The sequence below is a fragment of the Heterocephalus glaber genome, unplaced genomic scaffold, assembly GCF_053883595.1.
Source record: "Heterocephalus glaber isolate CG9 unplaced genomic scaffold, H.glaber_assembly_v1.0 deba00001720, whole genome shotgun sequence".
Taxonomy (NCBI): Eukaryota; Metazoa; Chordata; class Mammalia; order Rodentia; family Bathyergidae; genus Heterocephalus; species Heterocephalus glaber.
In genome coordinates this window covers 9,525,507-9,548,387 of record NW_028258433.1, presented here as the reverse complement: position 1 = coordinate 9,548,387, position 22,881 = coordinate 9,525,507, and the positions used below count along the sequence as shown (strand labels likewise).

The 22,881-nt window shown below is 36.8% G+C and overlaps 1 protein-coding gene across 3 annotated transcripts in view; it reads left to right on the top strand.

Annotated features, from left to right (window-relative positions):
• Alg5 (ALG5 dolichyl-phosphate beta-glucosyltransferase) overlaps nt 1–19,078 on the top strand; it is a 49,895-nt gene extending 30,817 nt beyond the window's left edge. For 2 of the 3 annotated variants that reach the window (XM_004854716.4, XM_004854715.4), the window contains exons 9-10: nt 15,717–15,802; nt 18,871–19,078. In XM_004854716.4, coding sequence (XP_004854773.1) covers nt 15,717–15,802; nt 18,871–18,986 — 202 coding nt within the window. In that variant the 3' untranslated portion in view covers nt 18,987–19,078. Of the gene's footprint in view, nt 1–15,716; nt 15,803–15,836; nt 15,984–18,870 lie in introns of all 3 variants that reach the window. The other variant, XM_004854718.4, reaches the window with a different exon arrangement.
• Nucleotides 19,079–22,881: the final 3,803 nt, after the last annotated feature.

Genomic DNA, 22,881 nt, shown 5'->3' with positions numbered 1-22,881 from the left:
TTTCCCCAAGCTCTCTCCATTGACCTCTGCCCATGCCCTTCCAGCTCCAGCCCTGTCTCTCTCCTTCCACAATCAGCGTTTTCTGAAAAGAGTGGTCTTTATTCACTGTTGTTTATTTTCTCATATCCCACTTCAATAAGGATTTAGTCCCATCTCCTTTAGATCCTGTTAAACAGTTGTCGTACCTAATCCATTGAAGGCATTTGATACTTCTGAGCCCTCTCTTGAAGTTCACTGTTCCCTCAGCATCTGTCTGCTCTAGACTTCACCTTAGCTCTCAACCTCTATTTAGTAAGCACTGTCATACAGAACCTAGAAACCTTTGTGTCAGCCCTGACATTCCCTCAGGCCCTCCATATATCCAAGCCCTGACCAAAGTCTGTTGGTCTTTTCATAGCTCTCCATCTCTGCCCCATCATCTACGACATCATCCTTAGTCTCCGAATATCAGACTGCAGCCCAAGGGGCCCTTTTAAAACTTAAAATTGATCACATGCACCTCTTCAGTTTAAAGTCCTTCAGTGGCTTCCCACAGCCTTTAAAGGATGCTGCATAGTCTGACCTCATTCCTGTATACACACAGACTCCTCCCTTCTCAACTACTTCTCCTTTAGGTCTTCTTTAGGGTAGTCTGCCTCATTATCCAGATTAGCTCAGGTGTTCCAATTACATGCTGTTGGAGGCAGTGTACTTTATTTGTTTCATCTGTCACATCAGTGATTCTGATTTTTCTATTAATGTTTCTTCCTCTCCATTGAAACATGATTTTTACAAGAGCAAGAATCCTGATTTTCACTTACTATTTTATCCCAGTATTACAGCAGTTTCCCACTGTTTTGGTACCAGGAACTGACTTTGTGGAAGAAAATATTTCCATGGATGGGGTTGGGAGTGTTTTGAGATAATTCAAAGCACATAATATTTATTGTGCACTTTATTTCTATTATTATTGCATTATAATATATAATGAAAGATTTATAGAACACCATAATGCAGTCAGTGGGAGCCCTGACCTTGTTTTTCTGTAACTAGACGGTCCTGTCTGGGGGTGATGGGAGACAGTGACACCCAAAATAATGTTGATTATGTCCTATCTACTACATAATCTCACATTACTTTTATTACTGCAGAAAACCCTGTTTCACAAAGATGGGATATTGGAAATAGAAGTAAACTTTACCATGTTTTTATGGCATTCTCAGGATATTTTGCCTTTACTTTAATCCACAGTGTTTAGAGGTTTGAACTTGTTTCAAAAATAATTTTAAGGCCACCATCATTTGCAATCTCAGCAGTTGATCCTCTTCTAGTGCACCTGGCTTATTCACAAGTGGGCCATGGGTCCATTCCTTTCCAGTTCAGGAGTCTTTTGTGGTTGGGAAGTAATGCTCACATTCTTTTAAAAGCTGAGATACGTGATCGTGCACTGGGAGAATGAAAACCTTGGCTCAGTCTCTTTTTAAAATGGTTGCTAACATTTGAAACATGTCAAAAGTCCCAGTGCTTGTCACCCCCATAACTCCAGTCTGGCTTTGAATGCAGCCCCTATATCTGTCAACTTGCACAGTTGTCATTTTCCCCTGAAATGACCGATTGAGTGTATCGAGAGGTTGAATATGTCACAAGAGCAAGTTTTGTGACCCATTCTTTGTTACTAAAATGTACTGCAAGTGATAACTTTTTTTTAATCTCTTGAATAGCTCTCAGTACTCAAAAACTCTGTCCAGTGAGCTACCTTTAGAAAGCCCTCTTCTCTGTATTAGAGAGGAGGCATGTGCTCTGTGTGCATCTCCTCACAGAGCTGAGCAGACAGATGTGAGGTAAAGGCATATACTTTAATGTGGTTGATAATTTTAATCACCTCCTGCAAAACATTGTTAAGTTCAGGTGACATTTTTCATCATTTCTTTATAGGTGACATGCGTAGACACAGTCAGAAGTGACCTCTTTGACCAGAGCAGTGCAACCAAAAAGCCATTCAGTCATGGCAGCTCCTCTGTCCATGTATTTACTGACATAAAGGACCAATTCAGTTTTCCTGATATGTAATCATTCAAAAACTTGAATAGTTCTGCAGCTGTGGTATTGGTTGGCAACAAAAGTACACACAACACATCCTTATGCACATGCTCCTGAAAAATATATGGCACAAAACCCAGCATTGTTACCTTGTCAACTTTGGTAGACTCATTGTTCTGGATTGCGGACCACAGTGACCCATTAATCCTAATAATTGTGCCTCGATATCTTCTCCTAATTCATCAGTTTGTCTACTTATGGTGGGAGCCAGAAGAAGACCATGGGTCACTGCAGCCTCTCCCAAGAGTTCAGGACAAACATCCTTAACAACAGGAATTTCATCAATATTAAAGGACTTCTTTTTTTTTTGGTACTAGGGATTGAACTTAAGACCTTTCACTTACCAGGCGGGTGCGGTGCCACTGAGCTACATCCCCAGCCTAAAGGACTTCTTAAGTTTAGCAACACAGCTGCTAAGACTGATGCTGTCAGTCCAGACACTTGATGAAGTAGTGGCTTTCTGCTGTTCATATTCATATTTTTTTCTTTTGAGAAATTCCAAACACTTGTCTTTTAATGTAACTGCTTGGTCTCCATGTGGCAAAGCAGTTTTGAAGGTTTTATGCCTTTGTTGGATAGTTGGTTACCACATATACAAAGCAGGCTTGGAGTATGGATCACCTATTACAATGAAACCATAATTTATGTAGGACTGTTGCTATTTTCTGTTAAATGCAGCTCTTTTTTGTTGGCAGCCTTAGAGTCTTCTGCTATCTCATCATTAGGTCTTTTCCCCTTTTCATAGAAGCTCTCCAATAATATTTGTTTTTACTTGTTTTGGCCTAGGGTTAGCTTGTTATCAAAACTGACTGAGACAAGTGTGCAATGCAGGAAAGAGTTAAGCATTGAAGTGGTAAATAAAATAATCGAGTGGCCATGTATGGACTAAAATAAGTGTCAGATTCTGTCAGCCTGCCACCAGCTGCAGTTGTACAATTGAAGTACGTCAACCTACTGGCCACTGTAAAGCCTGCCACCAGATGCCGCTTAATTGTCACTTGCCAGTCACTAGGCAATATGATAGGGTTTTGATATGAGTCTGCAAGCAACTGATTTATGATGGTCTCTGTGCAGTCAACCCTGTCTGCTGTTGATCTGTATTTGCAGCCACTCTCCAATACTAGCATCACTGCCTCAGCCCACCTCACATCATCAGACTTTAGATTCTCATAAGGAGCTTGAAACATAGATTTCTTGTGCAGTTTACATGTAGGGTTTATGCTTCTGTGAGAATCTAATGCCTCTGATCATGTGACACACGGTGGAGCTCAGGCGGTACTGCAAGTGATGGAGAATGGCTATAAACACAGATGAAACTTCACTGTCTCACACACCACTAACCTGCTGTTCATTGAGTTCTCAGTGGTTAGGAGACCCTGCACTATTGGACATATTGCCTGGCCCATGACAGGTGCCAAGTAAATATTGTTGAAGTAATCAGTACTTAGTGTTAGTCATGAATTCTGTATGAATCCTCTTCCCATTTGATATCTGCCTAATTATCCCAGAATATGTCCATCTTTGAAGTCTCTACCTTTTTCAAGCATCTGTTTACAAAGATCTGTTGTCTCTCTAGAAACGTATCATGTAACTTTTTTAAAGAAACTGTAGCTTTAGAATTAAATTTATTTTGCATACAGAGGGGAACATTTAGAGACAAGGCATAACACAGGGTTATGGAAAAAGCTCTATTAATTATGTCATTAAGGGATACAAATTTATTGAGGTAAAAAGGATCCACTTCATTGAGTGAAACAGGTTACAAAGCAATGTATATGGCACTGCCAACTTTTTATTTTCAAGATGTATTAATTATAGAAATACCAAGAAATTATTTAGAATGGTGTTTGCTTCTTTTAATCTATCTCTGGAAGTGAGATGCTGAGATTTTTCTTTTCGTTAAAGAGTATTTTTGACTTCTACTGTTTAAAGTGTTTCTAAGCAGAGGAAATTGAGAATTGCTGTATGTATATGTGTGTGGTGATAAATATGTTAATTAGCTTGATTGTAGTAATCATTTCACAACATACATTTTTCTCAAAACGTGACGTTTTATACCTTAAATATATATGGTCTTTTTTATATATATATATATAAAGGAGTTTATTTGGCAAAGGGCAGAAAAAGAGAAGACAGACAGCTACTCTGAAAAAGTTTATTTTATCTCATTCCCCTCCTCAAGCCCCCTCCCCTCCCCTTTGTACAGAAGCTTTGTTTCCATTTTTGCCTTCTATTTTCACTTTTTTTCTTGTCCCTTCCTTCCTTTCTCCCTCCCCCCTCCCTTGTTCCCATTCCCATTTGAACACTTTCTTCCCATTTCCCAACATCCATTATACATCTCAGTCCTTATTTCCACATTCATTTTCTCAAACCAGAAAAACAGTGCAGTATTTAAACATGTGTGTCTGATTGATTTCACTTAAGAGTAAGGTCTCAAGGTTCATCCATTTAGCTATAAATGTCTGAAGCTCATCCTTTATGGCAAAGTAGTACTGCATTGTAAATATATATGGTCTTATCTGTTAATTATACACAGTAAAATTTTTTCTTTTAACTTTATGAACAGTGGGAAAAAGAAGCAGCAGCTCTAGAGGTAAACTTTTCTGTATAAGATACTTGTAAATCACCTGTAAGGTACAGCAGGAGGTCCTAGGAATTCCGTTCTTTGTAGTTTGAAGGGAAGGGTTTGAAATGGAGGATGCTATTTTTAATTTTCAAGTGTTTTTTTGTTTTGCTTTGTTTTTTCCCAGGACTGGAGATTGCACCCAGAGCCTGTGTCCTGAGCTACATTCCTAACCCTTTTTTATTTTTTATTTTGACACAAATTTTCACTAAATTGCCCAGCTGGTCTCAAACTTGAATCTTCTTACCTCAGTCTCCCACAGTGCTGGGATTACAGGTGTAGACCACCACGCCTGGCCAGGAGTCTTTTATTTTGCTTGAAACATGAAAGGTTAGAGTTTATTACCTAAAAGTCATGAAGTTTCCCTGTCAGGATTGTTTTAGGGCAACATTGTCCAGTAGAAATATATGAAGCATAGATTCAGGCTATATGTATGTAATTTTAAGTTTTCTCATAGTTGCATTAAAAAGTAAGAATTTAATAATATACTTTAGCATAATATATCTAAAATATTGTCATTTCATTGTGATAAAACATGAACTAATTTTACTGCATCTTTGAACTTCCAGTACATCTCATTTTAGACTTGCCCCATTTCAGTGTACAGTACTGGACAGCACTGTGTGTGTGTGCTTGTGTGTGTGTGTGTGTGTGTGTGTGTGTGTGTGTGTGCGCGCGCACGCACATGCACATGAGTTTGTGTGAAGTTAAAAACATTATTGGATTTTGTTTTTGTTGTTTTGTAGTAAAAGGCATTGAACCCAGGGCCTCGCGCTTACTATGCCACTGAGCTATATCCCATCCCTTTTTTAATTTTTGTTTTGAGGCAGAGTCTCACAAAGTTACATAGGCTGGCCTTAAACTTACAATCCTCCTGCCTCAGCCTTTCAAGTAGCTGCGATCATAGGTGTACACCACCACACCCAGTATGATTTTTTAATTATTTACTTAGGACTTGATTGAGATAGTATTGACCTCACTTAAAATTTTAAATTCACATTTTTCTTTAGGATCCAGTTATGTTTATTTTGTGCCTGTAAAGGAGAATCACAAGATATGCATGTATCATGTGCTTAGCCGTATATCCTTCACCACAGTAATAGTTTGTCACTGATTCTTATTTCAGCTTACCTGTTACTGTACTTTAAATCAGGAAAGACAAGGGCACACAACTCTTCTTTGCTATTGCTGTATGGTGTTTGCTTTCAGAAAATTAATCTGCATAGCTGTTTCTCAATTTTTCAGTTTCAAATATTACTTTCCAAAATGGAAAGTAAGTGACTAACAATTTCTTTTTCTAAAATTCCTATACACTCTCCACATTTGTTATTCACCTTTCTCTCACTGTTACAAAATACCTGAGAACAGCTTAAAGGAGAATAGATTTATTTTTGCTTTATAGTTTCAGAGATTTCAGTCCATGGTCAGCTAGCTCCATTGCTTTTAGGTATATAATACAGCCGAGGAAAGCTTCTCGGGTACCTCATGCCAGAAAGCGGAGAAAGAGAGAAAGCCAGAGAGCCTCTGCAGCGTGGTACTTTATCCTTCCTTCTGCTTTTGTTCATTGTGGGCCCTCATTTTATTGGTTGATGCTGCTTGCTTTCAGGATGGGTCTCCCATCAATTTGCTGGCCCACATGCCAGTCCATTCTGGAAACACCCTCATAGACACACCCAGAAGTGTGCTTTTCTAGTTTCCTGTTTCTGAGTTCCATCAAGTTGGCAATCAAGATTAACTAGTGTAAATACAACGCTTAAACTTCTGAGACAGTTTTAAAATAAATTTTTGTTAGATCGCTTTTGATTGATATAGCTATGTACAGATAATTCACATGTGAGTGCAATGTGATTATATTGCTTATACTACTTTTTATTTTCCTGAAGATAATGAATATGTTTTTGTTTGCATTACTTTACTGCAGATCTGAAACTTACTTTTGGCCAAATAAATTATATTTCTTCTAGGAGTATAATTATTTCTCAGTATATTCAAACACAGCACATTCTGCCTTATTTTCATCTTTTTCTTTTAGACATCTTTTTAGCTTGTATCTTTCTAGGGGATCTCTAGCCTGCTACATGGCTTCATGCCAGTTTTACTAACACATATTCTCTGCTAACTTCCTAAAAACATGAGACCTTGAATGTGAAAAAGATCTTTACTTTACTCTCACTTTTTGAGTAAATGGAAAAACAGTTGTACACTGGAAATCATTTTTTCTAAGAATTCTGAAAGCATTCCACTGTTGTGTTTGGCACTCATTGTTTCTGTGAAGGAGTCTAATTCAGAAGAGAAGCTGAATCTTGATTCTTTGCATGTTGTTTACACCCCCTTTTGAAAGTTTCTTCAGTGTTTTGAAATACTGTTTTAGGCCTTATTCATGTGGTTCTTTTTCATGCATTCTAGGGTGTACTCAATAGGCCATCTAAATCTAGAAACTTGGGCCCTTTAGTTTTTTCTCAAATAATAAAGTTTATTGATTCATTTAATAAACATTTTAAGTAATAAAATTTTTTATTATAAAGTTGTGTAAATTATAGCTGCATGTATTTATGGGGTACAAAATTTGTGAATATAATGAGTAATTAAAGCAAGTTAGCTAACATCTGTCACCTCAAATATTTCTTTTGGTGAGAACATTTGAAATTTACTCTTAGCAATTTAGGAATGTACAGTGCACTATTATGAACTCTGTTCACCATGCTGTGCAGTAGATCTTGGGGTATAAAAGATCCTGTCTAGGACAGACTTGGTACTCTTTGCCCATCATCTTTTCATTCCCTCAATGCTCAGCCTCCAATAACCACCATTCTACTCTCTGCCTCTTGAGTTTACTTGTAGAGTCTTCCAGTAAATGAGATCAGTATGGCTTAAATACAGTATGTCCTTCTGGGTGTAGCCTATTTCACTTAGCATACTATTCTCCAATTTCATCCCTGTTATTGCACATGACAAGTTTTTTTCTTTATGCATCCTTTGATGAACACTTAGGTTGATTCCATAATTTTTTGTTTGTTTTTTGTTTTGGGGGGTTTTTTTGGTACCGGGGATCAAACTCAGGACCTTCCACTTGCAAGGCAGGTGCAGTGCCACTGAGCTAAATCGCCAGCCCTTGATTCCATAATTTTGCTATTGTAATGGTATTTCAATGAACACAGGATTGTAGTAATCTCCTTGATATACGATCTTTCAGGTAAATAGCTGAAAGTGCAATTCCTAGATCCTATGGTAATTTTTAGTTTTTCGAGGAACTTCCATACTATTTTCCATGATGATTGTACAAATTTACACACCCACCAACAGTGTACACCCTTTTCTCAGTGTCTTCACCAGCACTTACTGCCTTTTGTCTTTTTGGTAAGAGCCAGTCTAACAGGTGTAAGGTGATATTTCATTGTCCTTTGAATTTGTATCTCTGTAATGACTCATGATGTGGAAGATTTTAAATGTAGCTGTTGCACATTTGTATGTTTTTTGAGAAATACCTATTCAGATCCTTCCCCTATTTTAATCAGATTAATTATTATTATTTATTATTTCTATAGAGTTAAATCCCTTACATAGTTTAAATGGTAACCCCTTGTCAAATATATGGCTTGGAGATACGTTCTCTCAATTCAGAGGTCCTCTGTTGTACTGTTAGTTGTTTCCTGTGCTATGTAGAAGCTTTTAATTTGTTACACCCCATTTGATCTATATTTGCTTTTGTTACCTGTGCTTTTGAGGTCAAATCTGAAAAATCATTGCCTAGACTAATGTCATGTGTTTTCTTCTAGTAGTTTTATAGTTTCAGGTCTTATGGCGAAGTTTTGTTTTGTTTTGTTTTTGTTTTTGTTTTTTGGTACTGGGGATCAAACTCGGGACCTTGTGCTTTCAAGGCAGGTGGTGGAACCACTGAGCTAAATCCCTGGCTTATGTCAATGTTTTAACTCACTTTTGGGGTACTTTTTGTAGATGCTATAAGATAAAGGTCCAGTTTTATTCATCTGCATATGAATATCCAGTTTTACCTGCACTCCTTATTTTTTTTTCTCCCATTAACTTTATTGGTACATTTTAGGTATAAAATACAGTTATATTCATCATTGAGATCTTGTACCATTACATGAGTCTCTTGGTTCTTACTTTTTTTCCCCTTCCCTTGCCCTCCCTTCACCCCCTCCACCCTTCCCTATTTCCAAAGACCTTGTTTCCATTATTTTCCTCTTCTCATATTTTTTCCTTTCCCTTTTTTCCCTTCCCCTACCCCTCCCAATTCCCCTGCTCTTTTAGACCTTTTCTTCCTGTTACACAATATCAGTTATACATTTTTTAAATTACAATACTAAGATCTAGGAAATATTACCACAGATTTTACAGAATTTAAAAAGATATAGAAAGCATATTACAAAAATCGTTTTTGAAATAAATTTGACAACTTCTAAGAAGTAACTTAGAAGACAAATTAAAGAAAGTAACTCTGGAGGAAATATAAAATTTGAATAGCACCTATTAAAGAAAGTATGTTCCTAGCTTGAAAACCTACCTATATGACAACAGCAGGCTCATAAACATTTTAATTGATAAATTATATCAAACATTTAAAGCAGAAAAAAGAAGGAACACTTCTCGCCTCATTTTAGGAACTCAACGTTGTGCTAATCCTAAAACTGGATAAAGATAATAGAAGAAAAAAGTATGAACATAGATAGAAATTTGTTTAACAAAACAAACTATTGGAAGTCAGATCTGGCAGTATGTAGAAAGTGTTTTTATTATAGGGATGGCAGTGTTGGTTCAGCATTGGAAGATCCACCCCGAAAAATAATCATTTTAACAGAGGAAAGGAGGAAGCCATATGATCCTGTCACTAGTTGGAGAAAAAGTATTGGACTAAATTCTACAGCTGTTCATGGTAAAAGCTATCAGGAGACTACAAGTAGAACAGAAACTTCTCAACAGATCAAAGACATGTACTCCATACTTCCAACAAAAACTCCTTCTGTGAATGGAGACAATACAATGCTTTCTCCCTAAAGTGTGGAACAAGGGCATATATGCCTACTCTTCATCTGTCCATTAGACTTTGAAACATAGGTCTAAACCAAAATAGTCTGGCAGTAAAATGACACAACTAGGATAAGATTGGCACGGCAGAAGCAAAATCTTTATATGTAGATGAAATGATCATCTACAGAGAAAATACTAAGAAATCTCTAGGAGCCCCTAGAACTTGTACTTGAATTTAGCAGGAATAGAAAACACAAGGTATATATAAAAATTCAGGTCTGGTTATACTTGCTATAAATGAAGAACTGGATATTGAAATTTAAAAGTTATGTAGGAGTACAAAGGACCCAGAAAAGCCAAAAACAACAACAGTGTTGGAAGACATTTAGCACCCAATTTTAAGACTTCTTCTAAAGCTACAGTAATCAAGGCAGTGTTGGTGTAAGGAAAGACATATAGATCATTGGAATAAAACAGAGAATCTAGAAATAGAACCACACATATATGGTCCACTGAGTTTTGAAAGATTATTTAACATTAGCATTTTATAGAATATAAACTCGATTCAAGAGCCGAGGAAGAGATAGTGTCTTCAGCAAACGGCACTAGAACACCTGGTATCCGTATATAAAAAATTAACCTCAACCCTTTTTTTCCATACGTGAAAATAGCTTGAAGGGATCTATGAGCCTAAATAAGAAAGCCTAAAAGTATAAAACTTTAAGAAGAAATTATAAGGGAAAATATTTATGAATTCAGGGTAGGCAAGAACTACCTAGGATACAAAAACCATGATGTATAAAAGAAAAAAAATTGATAAATGAGATTCCATCAAAATTTAGAACTTTAAATGACATCATTAAAATGAAAAGTCCTTAAACCATATTTCCAATGCATATAACCTATGACCAGAATATATAAAGAATTCTTAGAGCCCATTAATAGACAACCCAATTAAAAAGTAGACATAAGAAGATAATAAATAGCCAGTACAGCACAAGGAATAGTGTGCAATTCTAGAATCATAAAAATACTAATCAGTACAATAATAAGATTGAATTATACACTCATTAGGGAGATGAAATTAAAAGTTTTAAAAGCCTTGTCATGACTTTCTCTTTTTGTTGGATCCTCCCCCTTTGCGTTTAATTTGTCATGCCCAATGGATTCATTCTGCTGGGTTTCCTGAGGTTGTGATTCTCATTGTCTTTTCCTAGGGTATTGTCTAAAATATTTTGGAGTGCCAGTTTGGTATTCATGAAGTTCCTGAGGTGCTCTTTATCATTAAAGTATCTTATTTTTCCATCAATTTTGAAAGATAGTTTTGCAGGGTGCATCAATCTGGATTGGAGGCTGTTTTCCTTTAGAGCTTGAAATACATCACTCCAAGCTCTTCTTGCCTTGAGGGTTTGCATTGAGAAGTCTGATGTGATTTTGATGGGCTTTCCTTTGTATGTGATTTGTTTCTTTTCTCTCTCTGCTTGTAGAATTTTATTCTTCTGTTGGATTTCTGGAATCCTAACTATTATATGCCTATGTGTAGATTTTTTTGATTAAGGCTAGCTGGAGTCCTATATGCCTCACTTATCTGTATGTCAAGTTCTTTTCCCCTCCATGGGAAGTTTTCTGGCATCACTTCTGTGAACAGTTTTTTTATGTCATCTGCACTCTCTCCTCTTTCTTCTTTGACTCCAATCAGTCTTATGTTATACTTCTTTGCATCGTCTAGCAGCTGCTGGATTGATTTCTCATGTTCCCTTACAGTTTTAAAGCAATTTTTCTTTTCCTCCTCACTAATTGCAATCTTGTCTTCTATATGTGAAATTCTATCCTCACATTGGTTCATTCTGTTGCACAGACTTTCGATGGAGTTTTTAATCTCTTGGAAATCTGTTTGTATCTGTTTTATGGATTCCATTCGTTTCCTATGTTGGGATTCCATCATGTTCCTCAGATCTTCTATTTTTTTATCTGTGTCCTCTCTAGATTTATTAATCATGTCTTGCACCATGAGCAAAATCTTGCTGTTATCTGAGTAATTATTTCTGATTTCATTTTTCCCAGATCCTCTTTTGTTGCCAGTTCAGAGAGTCCAGGTGGTGGAGTATCAGATTGTTCCATCTCGTTTCCCTTTGGGGTTGGTGTAGGTGATCTGGAAGTCTGTTTTTGAGGCTTGTTTATGTGTCTTCTCATTTCCCCGGGGTGGAGGGGGTGTGCTTCTGGCGCCCATGCGGCTCACCTTCTCTGCCCTAGGAGCTTGGGATGGCAGCAGGGGAGCTTCCTTCCGGGTGCTGAGACCGGTTCAGCTTCTCTGTCCTAGGAGCTTGGGATGGCAGCGGGGGAGCTTCCTTCCAGGTGCTGGGACCGGCTTAGCTTCACTGCCCTATGAGCCTGGGATGGAGGCGGGGAGCTTCCTTCCTGGTGCTGGGACCGCCTGAGCTTCACTGCCCTAGGAGCCTGGGATGGCAACAGGGGAGCTTCCTTCTGGATGCTGGGACCGGCTCAGCTTCTCTGCCCTAGGAGCCTGGGATGGAGGCGGGGGAGCTTCCTTCCGGGTGCTGGGACCAGCTGAGGTGCACTGCCCTAGGAGCCTGGGATGGAGGCAGGAGCTTCCTTCCGAGTGCTGGGACCGGCTCACCTTCTTGGCCCTGCACTCCTTATTAATGAATCATGTTCTTTAGTTCTCCCCCCTAAAAATTTTCTTTAATCATTTCTTTGACAATCTTTTCTCTCCATTTCCTCTGTTATCTTTTACAAACAAATGTAGTACTTTCTTGCTGGTCCTATAATTTTATCTTTCCCCTTTTCTCTTTTTATTCTTTAGAGAGTTTCTCAAATTCATCATCCAGCCCTCCTCTTGATTTTATTTCTTGCTGCCAAATTTTAATTTTCTAGAATTCTTTTTTGTTTTCCAATATTCATTTTTTAGGTCTATTCTTATTTCATGACTAAAGTGTCTTTCACTAGCTCTCTGAATGTTAGCACTTTGAAGTTTAGTTCTTTGCCTCTAATAATTCTTTTCAAGTCCCGTTTCATTTTTAAAATCTTTCCTCAGATGATGACTCTTATTATATTAACACTCACCCAAAGCTGTGTGCAAGGGCAGAGCTTCTGATTCACTGGTAGATTTTACCACAAATTAAACCAGGAATCCACATGAGAGAAAGTATACCTGACGTTAGCCTCTAGGCTAGCTGTTGTCCCTTAAAGTGGGATCTGTCTCCTGCCTAGGAGCTAGGAGTCTGGCTGTCAACATCCATAGAAGCCGGTGTGGGGAAGGAAAGTCTTACACAGTTGTCCAGGGAGGCTTCCTGTTGAAGCCTCTCCCTTACCTCTTATGCCCTCCAGACATCACTTGAGCCCCTGACCCCTGAGCCTTCAGGGCTCTGGCACCCATTAGCCTGCTTCTAGGCTTCTCCACTGCTGTTGACTACTTCTAGTTACTAACAAATTAACCAACTATTTTACACCTTCCAAATTTAACTTTGCTTTCTTTTGATTCTTTTTTTTTTCACAGGGTCTCTATGTAAACCAAGCTAGCCCTGAACTCACTGTGTAGCCCAGGCTTGCCTTGAACTTGTGGCAGTCCTCCTGCCTCAGCCTCCTGAGTGCTGGGATTACAGGCGTGCATCGCCATGCATGGCCAATCTTTTTTTACTGTCATCACCTCCCCTCTTTGTTCTTGTGTATTTCTTCTGTCTTGTTACTTTAATTTCAGTAAAATTTCAGAAAGGAATGGGGGGTTATATATGAATTTGTTGTGATTAATGGAGTCTCAAATGCTCTTTGTTCCTCAGGATTGTTTCTGTGAGACAATAGCTCTCCCAGGAACTGAGTAACAGAAGGCAGCTCTGCCCACCCCATGTTTACAAAAGCAATTGAAGAGTAACCCTTATACTGCTTCTAATAGTATGGACTTTGTCCATAAGTATCCAATATTTTAGTTAAATGTTTTGCTTTGATAACAGATTGGGCATTTATAATATGGTGATATGAGCTGGAAGTTTTTATAATAAACATCTTCATGTTCTAAATTGTTTAGAAAGAGAAAAGTATAAGCAAAACTCTTTCAATCTACAGTGGTTTGTGTTTCGTTTTTAATATAAAGTGATTCCAACTAATCAGTGCCTATTTTTCCTATTCCTCATACATCATTCTTGCATTTTTACCTTTGATAAGTCACTGACTATATACTGATACCCATTAAAAATATTTAATCCTGGGTTCAGTTTATTGACTATCATTACAACTCGGTCCACTAGCTTGTTTTGTTTTTGTTTTTGTTTTTGTTTTGTTTTTTGAAACAGGGTCTCGCTTTGTAGTTCAGGCTGGCCCAGAACTCACTGTATAGCCCAGGCGAGCCTCGAACTCCTGATGATCCTCCTGCCTCTGCCTCCTGAGTACTGGGATTACAGGCATGCATCTCCACACCCGGCCCCACTAGCTTTTTTTAAGCAGTAAGGATTGAACCCAGAAAGTTCTGAGCTACTGTCCCATTCCCCTCTGCATTTTGTGATATGAGGGATTGATCCAGGGCCTTCACACTGAGCTACATCCCCAGGCCTTTATTTTTTGAGATAAGGTCTCACTAAGTTGCTCAGGCTGGACTCAAACTTCTGATCCTCTTAAACTCCCAGAGTACTGGCATTACAACCAGGCACCACCACACTTGGCTTAATATTTTGTTTTTATATTGGAAAGTTAAGGGTTAAGCACCAGGTTCAGTACTGAAACTCTCTTTCATTAGGTATCACAATTCTAGATAGAAGTTTCATATAATCCCTTCAGTAACAAAGAACCCACTTCTGTAGATGATTTTATCAATTTCACTGAGTATTTTATTAGGATAAGAAAACACTTTTTAAAAAGTTTTTATATTAAATTATCCAGATACTTGGAATTTAAAGCAGCTGCATAATGGATGGTGATAGTATTGTGGCCAAAACAAAATTTACAGATCATGTTGTCTGGCATCCGAGAAATCAAGTACAAATGGGTTTTAAGTATTTTCTTGTCTGTGCTCATGTTTTAAAAACAAGCCCTGAAAGTTTGAACTGTGCTCCATGCAACCTAAAAAGGAAAGGAGGGGGTCTTTATGACTCAAGAATGGAAAGCTAAACAGTTAAGGACTTTTGAGGCAATCAAAGAACATGAAGAGTGTGTAAGGGGTGGTGGCTTATCTCTTCCAGTGAAAGGTAGCAACTGGTTCAGAGAAATTTTCTACATAGAATACGGAAAAATATCTGGATCGAAACCTCTAGGGAAAACAAATTTGACCAAAAGCAAAGGGCTGACTGAAGAGGAGGTTTAAGAAACACCCTGTCTTGTGTGGAAGGGATGAATAGGGGATCCAAACTAGAACTAATTGCAGCAATATGTAAGTATCAGTAAGAGTGGATATGTATAGAGATAGTATACCTAATTCTTACATATGTATTTACTCACACCCAAAGTAGTATTTCACACTAAAGTAGCTTTTCACCTCAACAGCTGCCAGTACTACTTTGTCCAAGACAAGGAAGGGAACAGGAAAAGACAAGACTCCAGGGATACTTTCTTAGAAAAGAAACCTTGATCCTTCAATGATAGGAGTAAATAATCAAGGACGTTCTCTTCTAAAGTTCTGCAGAGTTCTGCTTTGTTGGCTACGAGTTGATTGAAAAAGCTATCAGTTCTATACCTTGACCTCATTAAAGTTGGGATTAAAAAAAACATTCATCTTGCAAATTTCCAGGATTAAATTTTCTCTTGGACCACACAAGGCTGTTTTTACCTCTGAGTCATGGTAGAGGTTACAGCATTTCTCTTTAAATTTTACGTAGTGACATTTTAAATATCTTTTTGTCTTGAAGTTTCTGAATCGCTCAGTGTTCAATTATTTGACCTTTTGTGAATCTGATCTTCAGTTTTACAGTAAAAGTTTTACATCTATTTTGTAAGCTTTTTAAAAATCTCCCAAGGTAGATATTTAAGTATGCTCTATTTGTCTTTTTTAAAATAACTATCAATGTATTTTCTATTTCAGGGCATTTGATGTAGAACTGCTGTACATAGCACAGTACTTTAAAATTCCAATAGCAGAAATTGCTGTCAACTGGACTGAAATTGAAGGCAAGTATATCATTCTTCTCTCCATTCTTTGCAGCAGGACCTTCTCAGCAGCCTGGACACAGGGACCATTTCCCTGCAGAGTGTTGTCCACTCAGCCTCTTTATCTGGCTTGCCTCCTCTATTTCTTCAGTTTTTCTTCGGATCTTCAATAAGTCTCCTGCCAAGGTCATGGTAATCTGAGGTTAGAAATAAGATTGAAAGCCTTTTAAGGAAAACCTTATTGTTTGCATCACCGTGTTTTAGTATTATGTTATCTACCACTCAGTGGTTATTAATCAAATACCTACACCCCACCATGCAAAGTTAAATACAAGATTATAAGTGTTTTCACTCCAACCATGCATAGTTCATTCACATCCCCCCCCACACCTCCCCCCACACACTGAGCTACATCACTAGCCCTCTTTTATTTTTTATTTTGGTTTTTTTGGTTTTGTTTTTTTTTGTCTGTTTTGGTACTGGGATCGAACTCGGGTCCTTACGCTTGCAAGGCAGGCGGCAGAACCACTGAGCTAAATCCCCAGCTCTTTATTTTTTATTGAAACAAGATCCCACAAAGTCACTAAGTTGTCCGATCTAGGCTTAAATTTGTGCTACTTCTGTCTTAGCCCTGCACCACCATATTTGGTGAGAACCATTTTTTTAAACTGTTATCTGTTATCTGTATATATATGCAAAAAATTGAAAGAATATTTGTAATTTGAAATCAAACATAAATCTTTATAATTCCTTTCAGCAGAGTATAAGCAGCTCTAGCTGTATAGAATTTAAAATATATTCTAGTCTTCTCTTTTGCTTACCTTAGAATGAACCTAAATTATTTCATAGTGTGGGAACAGCAGTGACTCAAAGTCCTTCTCTTCCATGAGTGCATGGGGCTTTTATTTTGAGAAGTGTTACAGTAAGCCATTCTGCTCTGTAACCTCAGATGTTCAGGGCAGAAAGAGATTAAGAAGTATGCTTGAGGGCCGGGGATTTAGCTCAGTGGTTTCGCCGCCTGCTGTGCAAGCGCAAGAACCAGAGTTTGATCCCCGGTACCAAAGAAAAAAAGAAGTAGGCTTGAGACTATACAAACTATGTAGTCCAGGATTCACACCTCTTGGTGTCTGGCTGAATCAAATTGAGTTTGTAAAAACTTAACTAATCTCCACCACTACCAGCCTGAAATCAGAGAATTGAGAAGCAGGTGAAATGATTGCTCAGCATCAGTCTGTTCATTTGTCTGTATTGATCTATGCCAGTGGTGGTGAACCTATGGCATGCGTGCCACAGCTGGCTGTTTGTTAACCGTTGAAAGCTCTTAAGGTTCACCATCACTGAGCTATGCCAAATATAGACTGTATGGAAGGTGAAGTGGGAAAAAGTAAAAAACAGGTCTTGTTGATGTCATTTGCTTATTTGTATTACACAGATAGCTGCATCATAATATGAATTAGAAGTATCTTAACTTCTCATTTCTGGAATGAAGATAATATTTGTCCCCTGATTAATAATACGACTGATATCTACAAAGTGCTTTGGTGGTAGTGTTTTCAGAAGAAAGCTATGATATATATATTCAGAGTAGTCAAAAACCTTTTCTTTGAGGAGAAAGTATAAAAATGATAATGAAATTTTAAACCATCCTCCTGATAGATGTTCATTTATCTGCAGGAATAGTACAAGTAATGCTTGTAAGAATCCACTATGGTATGTGAATCAGACATTTGATTACACTGATATTCCTGAGTAGCCTGAGACAGAGGTCTGGGCAAACTGTTTCGACCTGATCATAGGCTTTATTTTTCACTATTATGATTGCAACCTATGTAGAAATAAGTGTTTGCCTTTCATTAACTAGTTGTATGCAGTATTTCTAGAACCTAACCATACACAGTCCCTTGTTCTCCATATAGAGCCCTCTGAAATTTTCACACTTCAAATGCTTCCAAGTTTTATTCTTCAAGATGTTTTTATTTTTTGGGAAATGATTCACTTCATCTTTGTTTACAATAATTTTTTTTTCAATTTGTTTTTCATGGAAGCCCAGATATATAAGCATCTAGTAATGTATTTTGCTTCTTCCTTTTCTGTTGGTGTATTGTTGCTTCTTTCTTTAACTAATCATATTAGCAATTAGACCAGGACAAATATTAAATAGGAATACTAATTCAACATACTTTTAAAATCTAAATTTCCACTTGAACAACCAATTTCTCCCATATTACAATAAATGATTAAATTAAATCCATTCATGTATTTTCAACATATGTTGAACTAGTTTGTATTTATTTAGTTGAATCATTCTTTAGAAGCTAAAAAATGTTGGTAATCATCTTCATAAACTTAGATCTTTGAGACATTATTATAATCTTTCAATTAAAATCTTTAATGTGATATTATAATGTTCAATAAATTCTGCATTTATCCATGATCTTGAATGGGGATCACCCAGGAATTCTATGTTATACTGTTCAACATTTCCATCTGAATCATAGGTTACATATTTCCCTTTAAAAGAATCAGGACAAAGGATTCCTTGGCCAACTCAGCCAATTCCGTAATTTTCCCAAAACCAAGCTTCCAAGAGGGAATTGTGAATAGACAGTCTTAAATCCACTTTCATAAAGTTGAGACACTTCAGGAAAGTCTTCAGAAATAGAGCATTTATTATATCTTGAATCATTGCTCATAAAGCAGTACCGAGGCTCAGTGTCATCAACTCTGGCTGCATTCTCACTTGACAGCAATCTCCATTTCAAACAATTTTCATTCACACATTGAACCCATATTTTGTTTATATACATGTTGTTTTCCACTGTGGAATCCATTGTGCTGTAGAGATCTTCAGTTGTCTTAGCAAATTTTCTTTTCTACATATGCTTTTAACCACTGTATAATAAGGATAGTTGTTATGGCTTATATCTCCATCTTTGAAATGTTTAATTTTTTTGTTTTGTGTGAGATGTAAATAAATTAAGGTGCTAGCAGCTCACAAAGATCATTTAGGCTGACTTTTAGAATATAGTTTTAAACTAATATATTTTCTCCTGAATTCAAGTTTGTTTATTTTAATTTTTTACTTGCAGGTTCAAAATTAGTTCCATTTTGGAGTTGGCTACAAATGGGCAAGGACCTACTTTTTATACGACTTCGATATTTAACTGGTGCCTGGAGACTTGTGCAAACTAGGAAAATGAATTAGGTTGTTTTCAGTCTTTGATTGTATTCTTTTGCATCAGTGTCATGTTATTTCATTTGAAATTAAAATTTTAAATAAAGCTGGAATAGACCTATTGTGATTGTCTGCCTTTTGATAATTTTAAGAATCAACTAACAGTAAAAGTTTTATATCTTTTGGGACAAAAACATTTTTTAAAAGTTGTTTGTATCCAAATTGCTTTTGCAATTTTATTTAGGTTGCTTGACACCGTGGTTTTGAGAAGTACAATTTTTAGACAGAAGTAATTATCCTTAAAATGCCTGCATCATTTTCATGAACTTAAATATAAATCGGTCATGTAACAGTTTTCAGAAATTTTAAAATGAAGCTGTTATATAAGTTTAAAAGCATACAAATTTATCCATATTGCCAAAACCATATTTCAATCTATGAAAACTCTAGGAAATTATGTTAAAGGCAAGCATACAGGTGTAGTCACAGAAAAATCCATTTTTTTATCCAGACTTACTTACCTCCTAATTTTACTTACATGCTATGCTATACAGAATATACTTACACTATATAAAATATAAACTATACTACATCTTACTCTTGCAACCCTTCCCTCTTGAGTTCATGTTTTTGGAAATTCTTAAAAATAAAAATTTTAATATTAATAAATATATTAATCTATTTGCCTAATATGCTTACTAGAGACTCTTCTTTGAAATACTATAAAAACTGATACAATAATAAACCTCAAAATATCAGAATTGGATTGTTTCCGACATAATAAACAGGTATTACTATTACAACACGTATTAGTATTATTAAATACTATTAATTATTATTAAATTACTATTACTATTATTAATTGCTATTAATTACTATTATTAAATAGTAATGCCTGTTGTAGTGTGTATCTGAAATGTCCCTTAATGGCCCATGGGTTGAAAGGCTGTATCCTCAGCCTTTAGCACCTGGGAGGTAGTGCAGCCTGGGAGGAGGGCAGTTGGTATACGAAGGTAAGATCCCTGGGAGTGTGCCTTGAAGTACATGCTGGGACCCTGGCTTCTCTCACTTCTCTCTATTCCCAGCCAATGTGAGATAAACTGTGCCGTGCAACCATGGACTGAAACCGTGAGCCAAAATACAACTTTTCTCCTCTAAAGTTATTTATATCATGTATTTCAGTCATGGGAAGCTAACACAAACTATCACTGCTTATTGTATACTAGATACACTTGGTATATAATGACTCATCTAACCTTTACAACAAAATGGGAAACTGAGGCACAACTTTGCCCAAGTAACGCCACAGAAATAGTGGAGTCATTGGAACTTATAGTCTGGATCCAGGGCCTGCAGTGACTGTTTTTAACTTAGTTTCAGAAGATACAAAAATTCAGGATAGAAAGTTGCAGAAGTGCATTAAATATTTTAAAGATAAGACTGGAAGATAGCTAGGCGCAGTGATGCACATTTGTAATCCCAGCACTCGACAGGCTGAGGCAGAGGTAGAAGGATTGCTATGAGTTTAAGCCTGAACTACCCAGCAAGAGCCTCACTTTAAAAAAAAAAAAAAAAGTGGAAAAGTAAGCCAAAATTGACACCTTTCTAGTAGTTTGAATGCCAATGGTAATATCACATTTGCAGTAGACAACTCTGAAAGCCAAATCCATTTCTTACTCAAATTAGCATGCTTTGATATAGTAAACACTTGAGTTCTGTGAATAAAGTTCATTTCTTCAGATCTTGACATTTAAGTCTGTTAAGTGAATACAGCAATGAAATAATTGATTATTGCTCCTTGTAAGCTAGTAATAAAAATGAGTAATTGAAGCATGATAGGAATTTTGCAGGAAGGAATTGTAGTTCATCCTGAACACTATTAAGGGTTTCTGATGGCCTTGACTCCAGCTTACCTTTCTAAGCACAGATTCATCTGAACTAAGAGAACAGTATAGAATCTGAGGGAAAAGGTAGTTTCATTTGCTTTACAGCAAAGAACAATAGGCGGCAAAACTGAAAATATCTGCTACTATCCTTTGGTATACATAAGGAACTATGTAAGCATTTTGCATCTATTATTTAGTTAAATCTGATCAAACAACTCCATCATGCAGGTATAATTACCCACATTTCACAAATGAAGAAGTAGGCTTAGACAAATAATTTGCCTAAGATACACAATCAGCCCTGGTTCTTCTGAAATAACAAGAATAAGAACCAGGAAAGCATGGGGTATGATTAAAATTGACACTAAAATATCATTATAATCAGACCACTTGAATCTTTCTTTTCTGGCTTGGTGTTTGTGTACCCGGAGATTGAATCTAGAGCTTTTGCAATAAGCTACATCCCCAGCACTTTTTTGAGACCTGGTCTAAGTTGCTAAGTTGCCCAAGGTGGGCTCAAACTTGCAATCCTCCTGCCTCAGCTTCCCAGGGTGCTGAAATTACAGGTTGACTCCACCATGCCAAGACTGAAATGTTCTTATAAAATATTTATGATGTTTACATGACTTAAAGTCACAGCTGTACAGTGTTTCTTGGTGTCTGCAATTCATGATCTCCACATAGCTGTTTACTTCTATAATTCATAGTTGATTCTGTAGTACTATTTTCCATTTTCTTTATTCAGTTATAATTTCCTTAGGAACCAAAACTTTGCCTTTTATTCCATTTGTATGTCTCCACAGCATCCTAATTGTGATTACTCAGTAGATGGCTAAATAATGCTACCATCTCAATTCATTTGTCAAAAAATAAGCCAATGAGGTTATCCATTTTATCGGCAGCTAAGTCTCCTCAAGGAGCAGTCTAGCAGATAGCTTTCTTTTAGTACAACCTCAGAAGTGCCAAATCTACAAATTAATTGTTTTTTAATCCAATAAGAGGTGATCCATTTCTAATTTGCTGATTTTGTAGTAAAACTAGTTAGTATTTTAATGGTCATAATACCCAATACTTTCCTAGGTTTGGTCCTTTTTATGTTCTCAGATTGAGGATAGAGAAGGGACAAAGAGAAAGAGCAACAATCTTTACCTGATTATTACCACAATGCACGTCAAAAATCTTGGAAAAATGAAGGATCGTCTGTACATCTGACCCATGAGTCTCTCCGGTAACAAGATTTGTATGTGCAGAGGGCAAATGGATGTCACTGCTGATAATTCTGGTGTCATGGCAGAGTCATAGGCCCCATGAGTCATCATGACCCCAGAATGTGCCCCAGTTATCCAGAGGTGTGGCTTTTAGGTTCTCCAAAATAAAATTGTAGGGTAAGTCCAAGTCCTTAATGTAACCATATGGTAGTGCCCTTATCTGCAGGGAATATGTGCCATGACACACAGTAGATATACCTAAAACTACGGATAGTAAGTACTGAACACTACATATACTATGTTTTTTCCTTATATACCTATGGTAAAGTTTAATTTATAAATTAGACACGGTAAGAAATTAACAGAATAGTTACAACAATATACTATAATAAAGATTATGTGAATTTTGTTTCTCAAAATATCTTGTGATAATGTGACCCATGGTTCAGACTGTAGTTGACCACAAAAGTGAAACTGGAGGAGAGACTGCTGTACACACTTAAATACAAATTATTCATTCCACCACTCCCTTGGTGAATACATACTGAGTGTCTAGGAGTACTATATTAAAAAGGTCTACTCTCAAGTATTTTACTAAGAAAATGTTAAACATGTAAACTGCAATCCAGATAATATAAGATCAAGGAACCAGACATGTTCTGAGGAAGGATGAATTTTTCCACTCCAAAATAAGGAAATTTTCCCCTAAACTATATCTCTATGGGACTCTAAGCATAAGGCACAACTTAAGTGAAAATAAAATCACTTCCATCTGAGAAGATACGTTGTATTTATTTCAGTTCCTTTTGGTCTTTCTCAATCTTCTGAAAT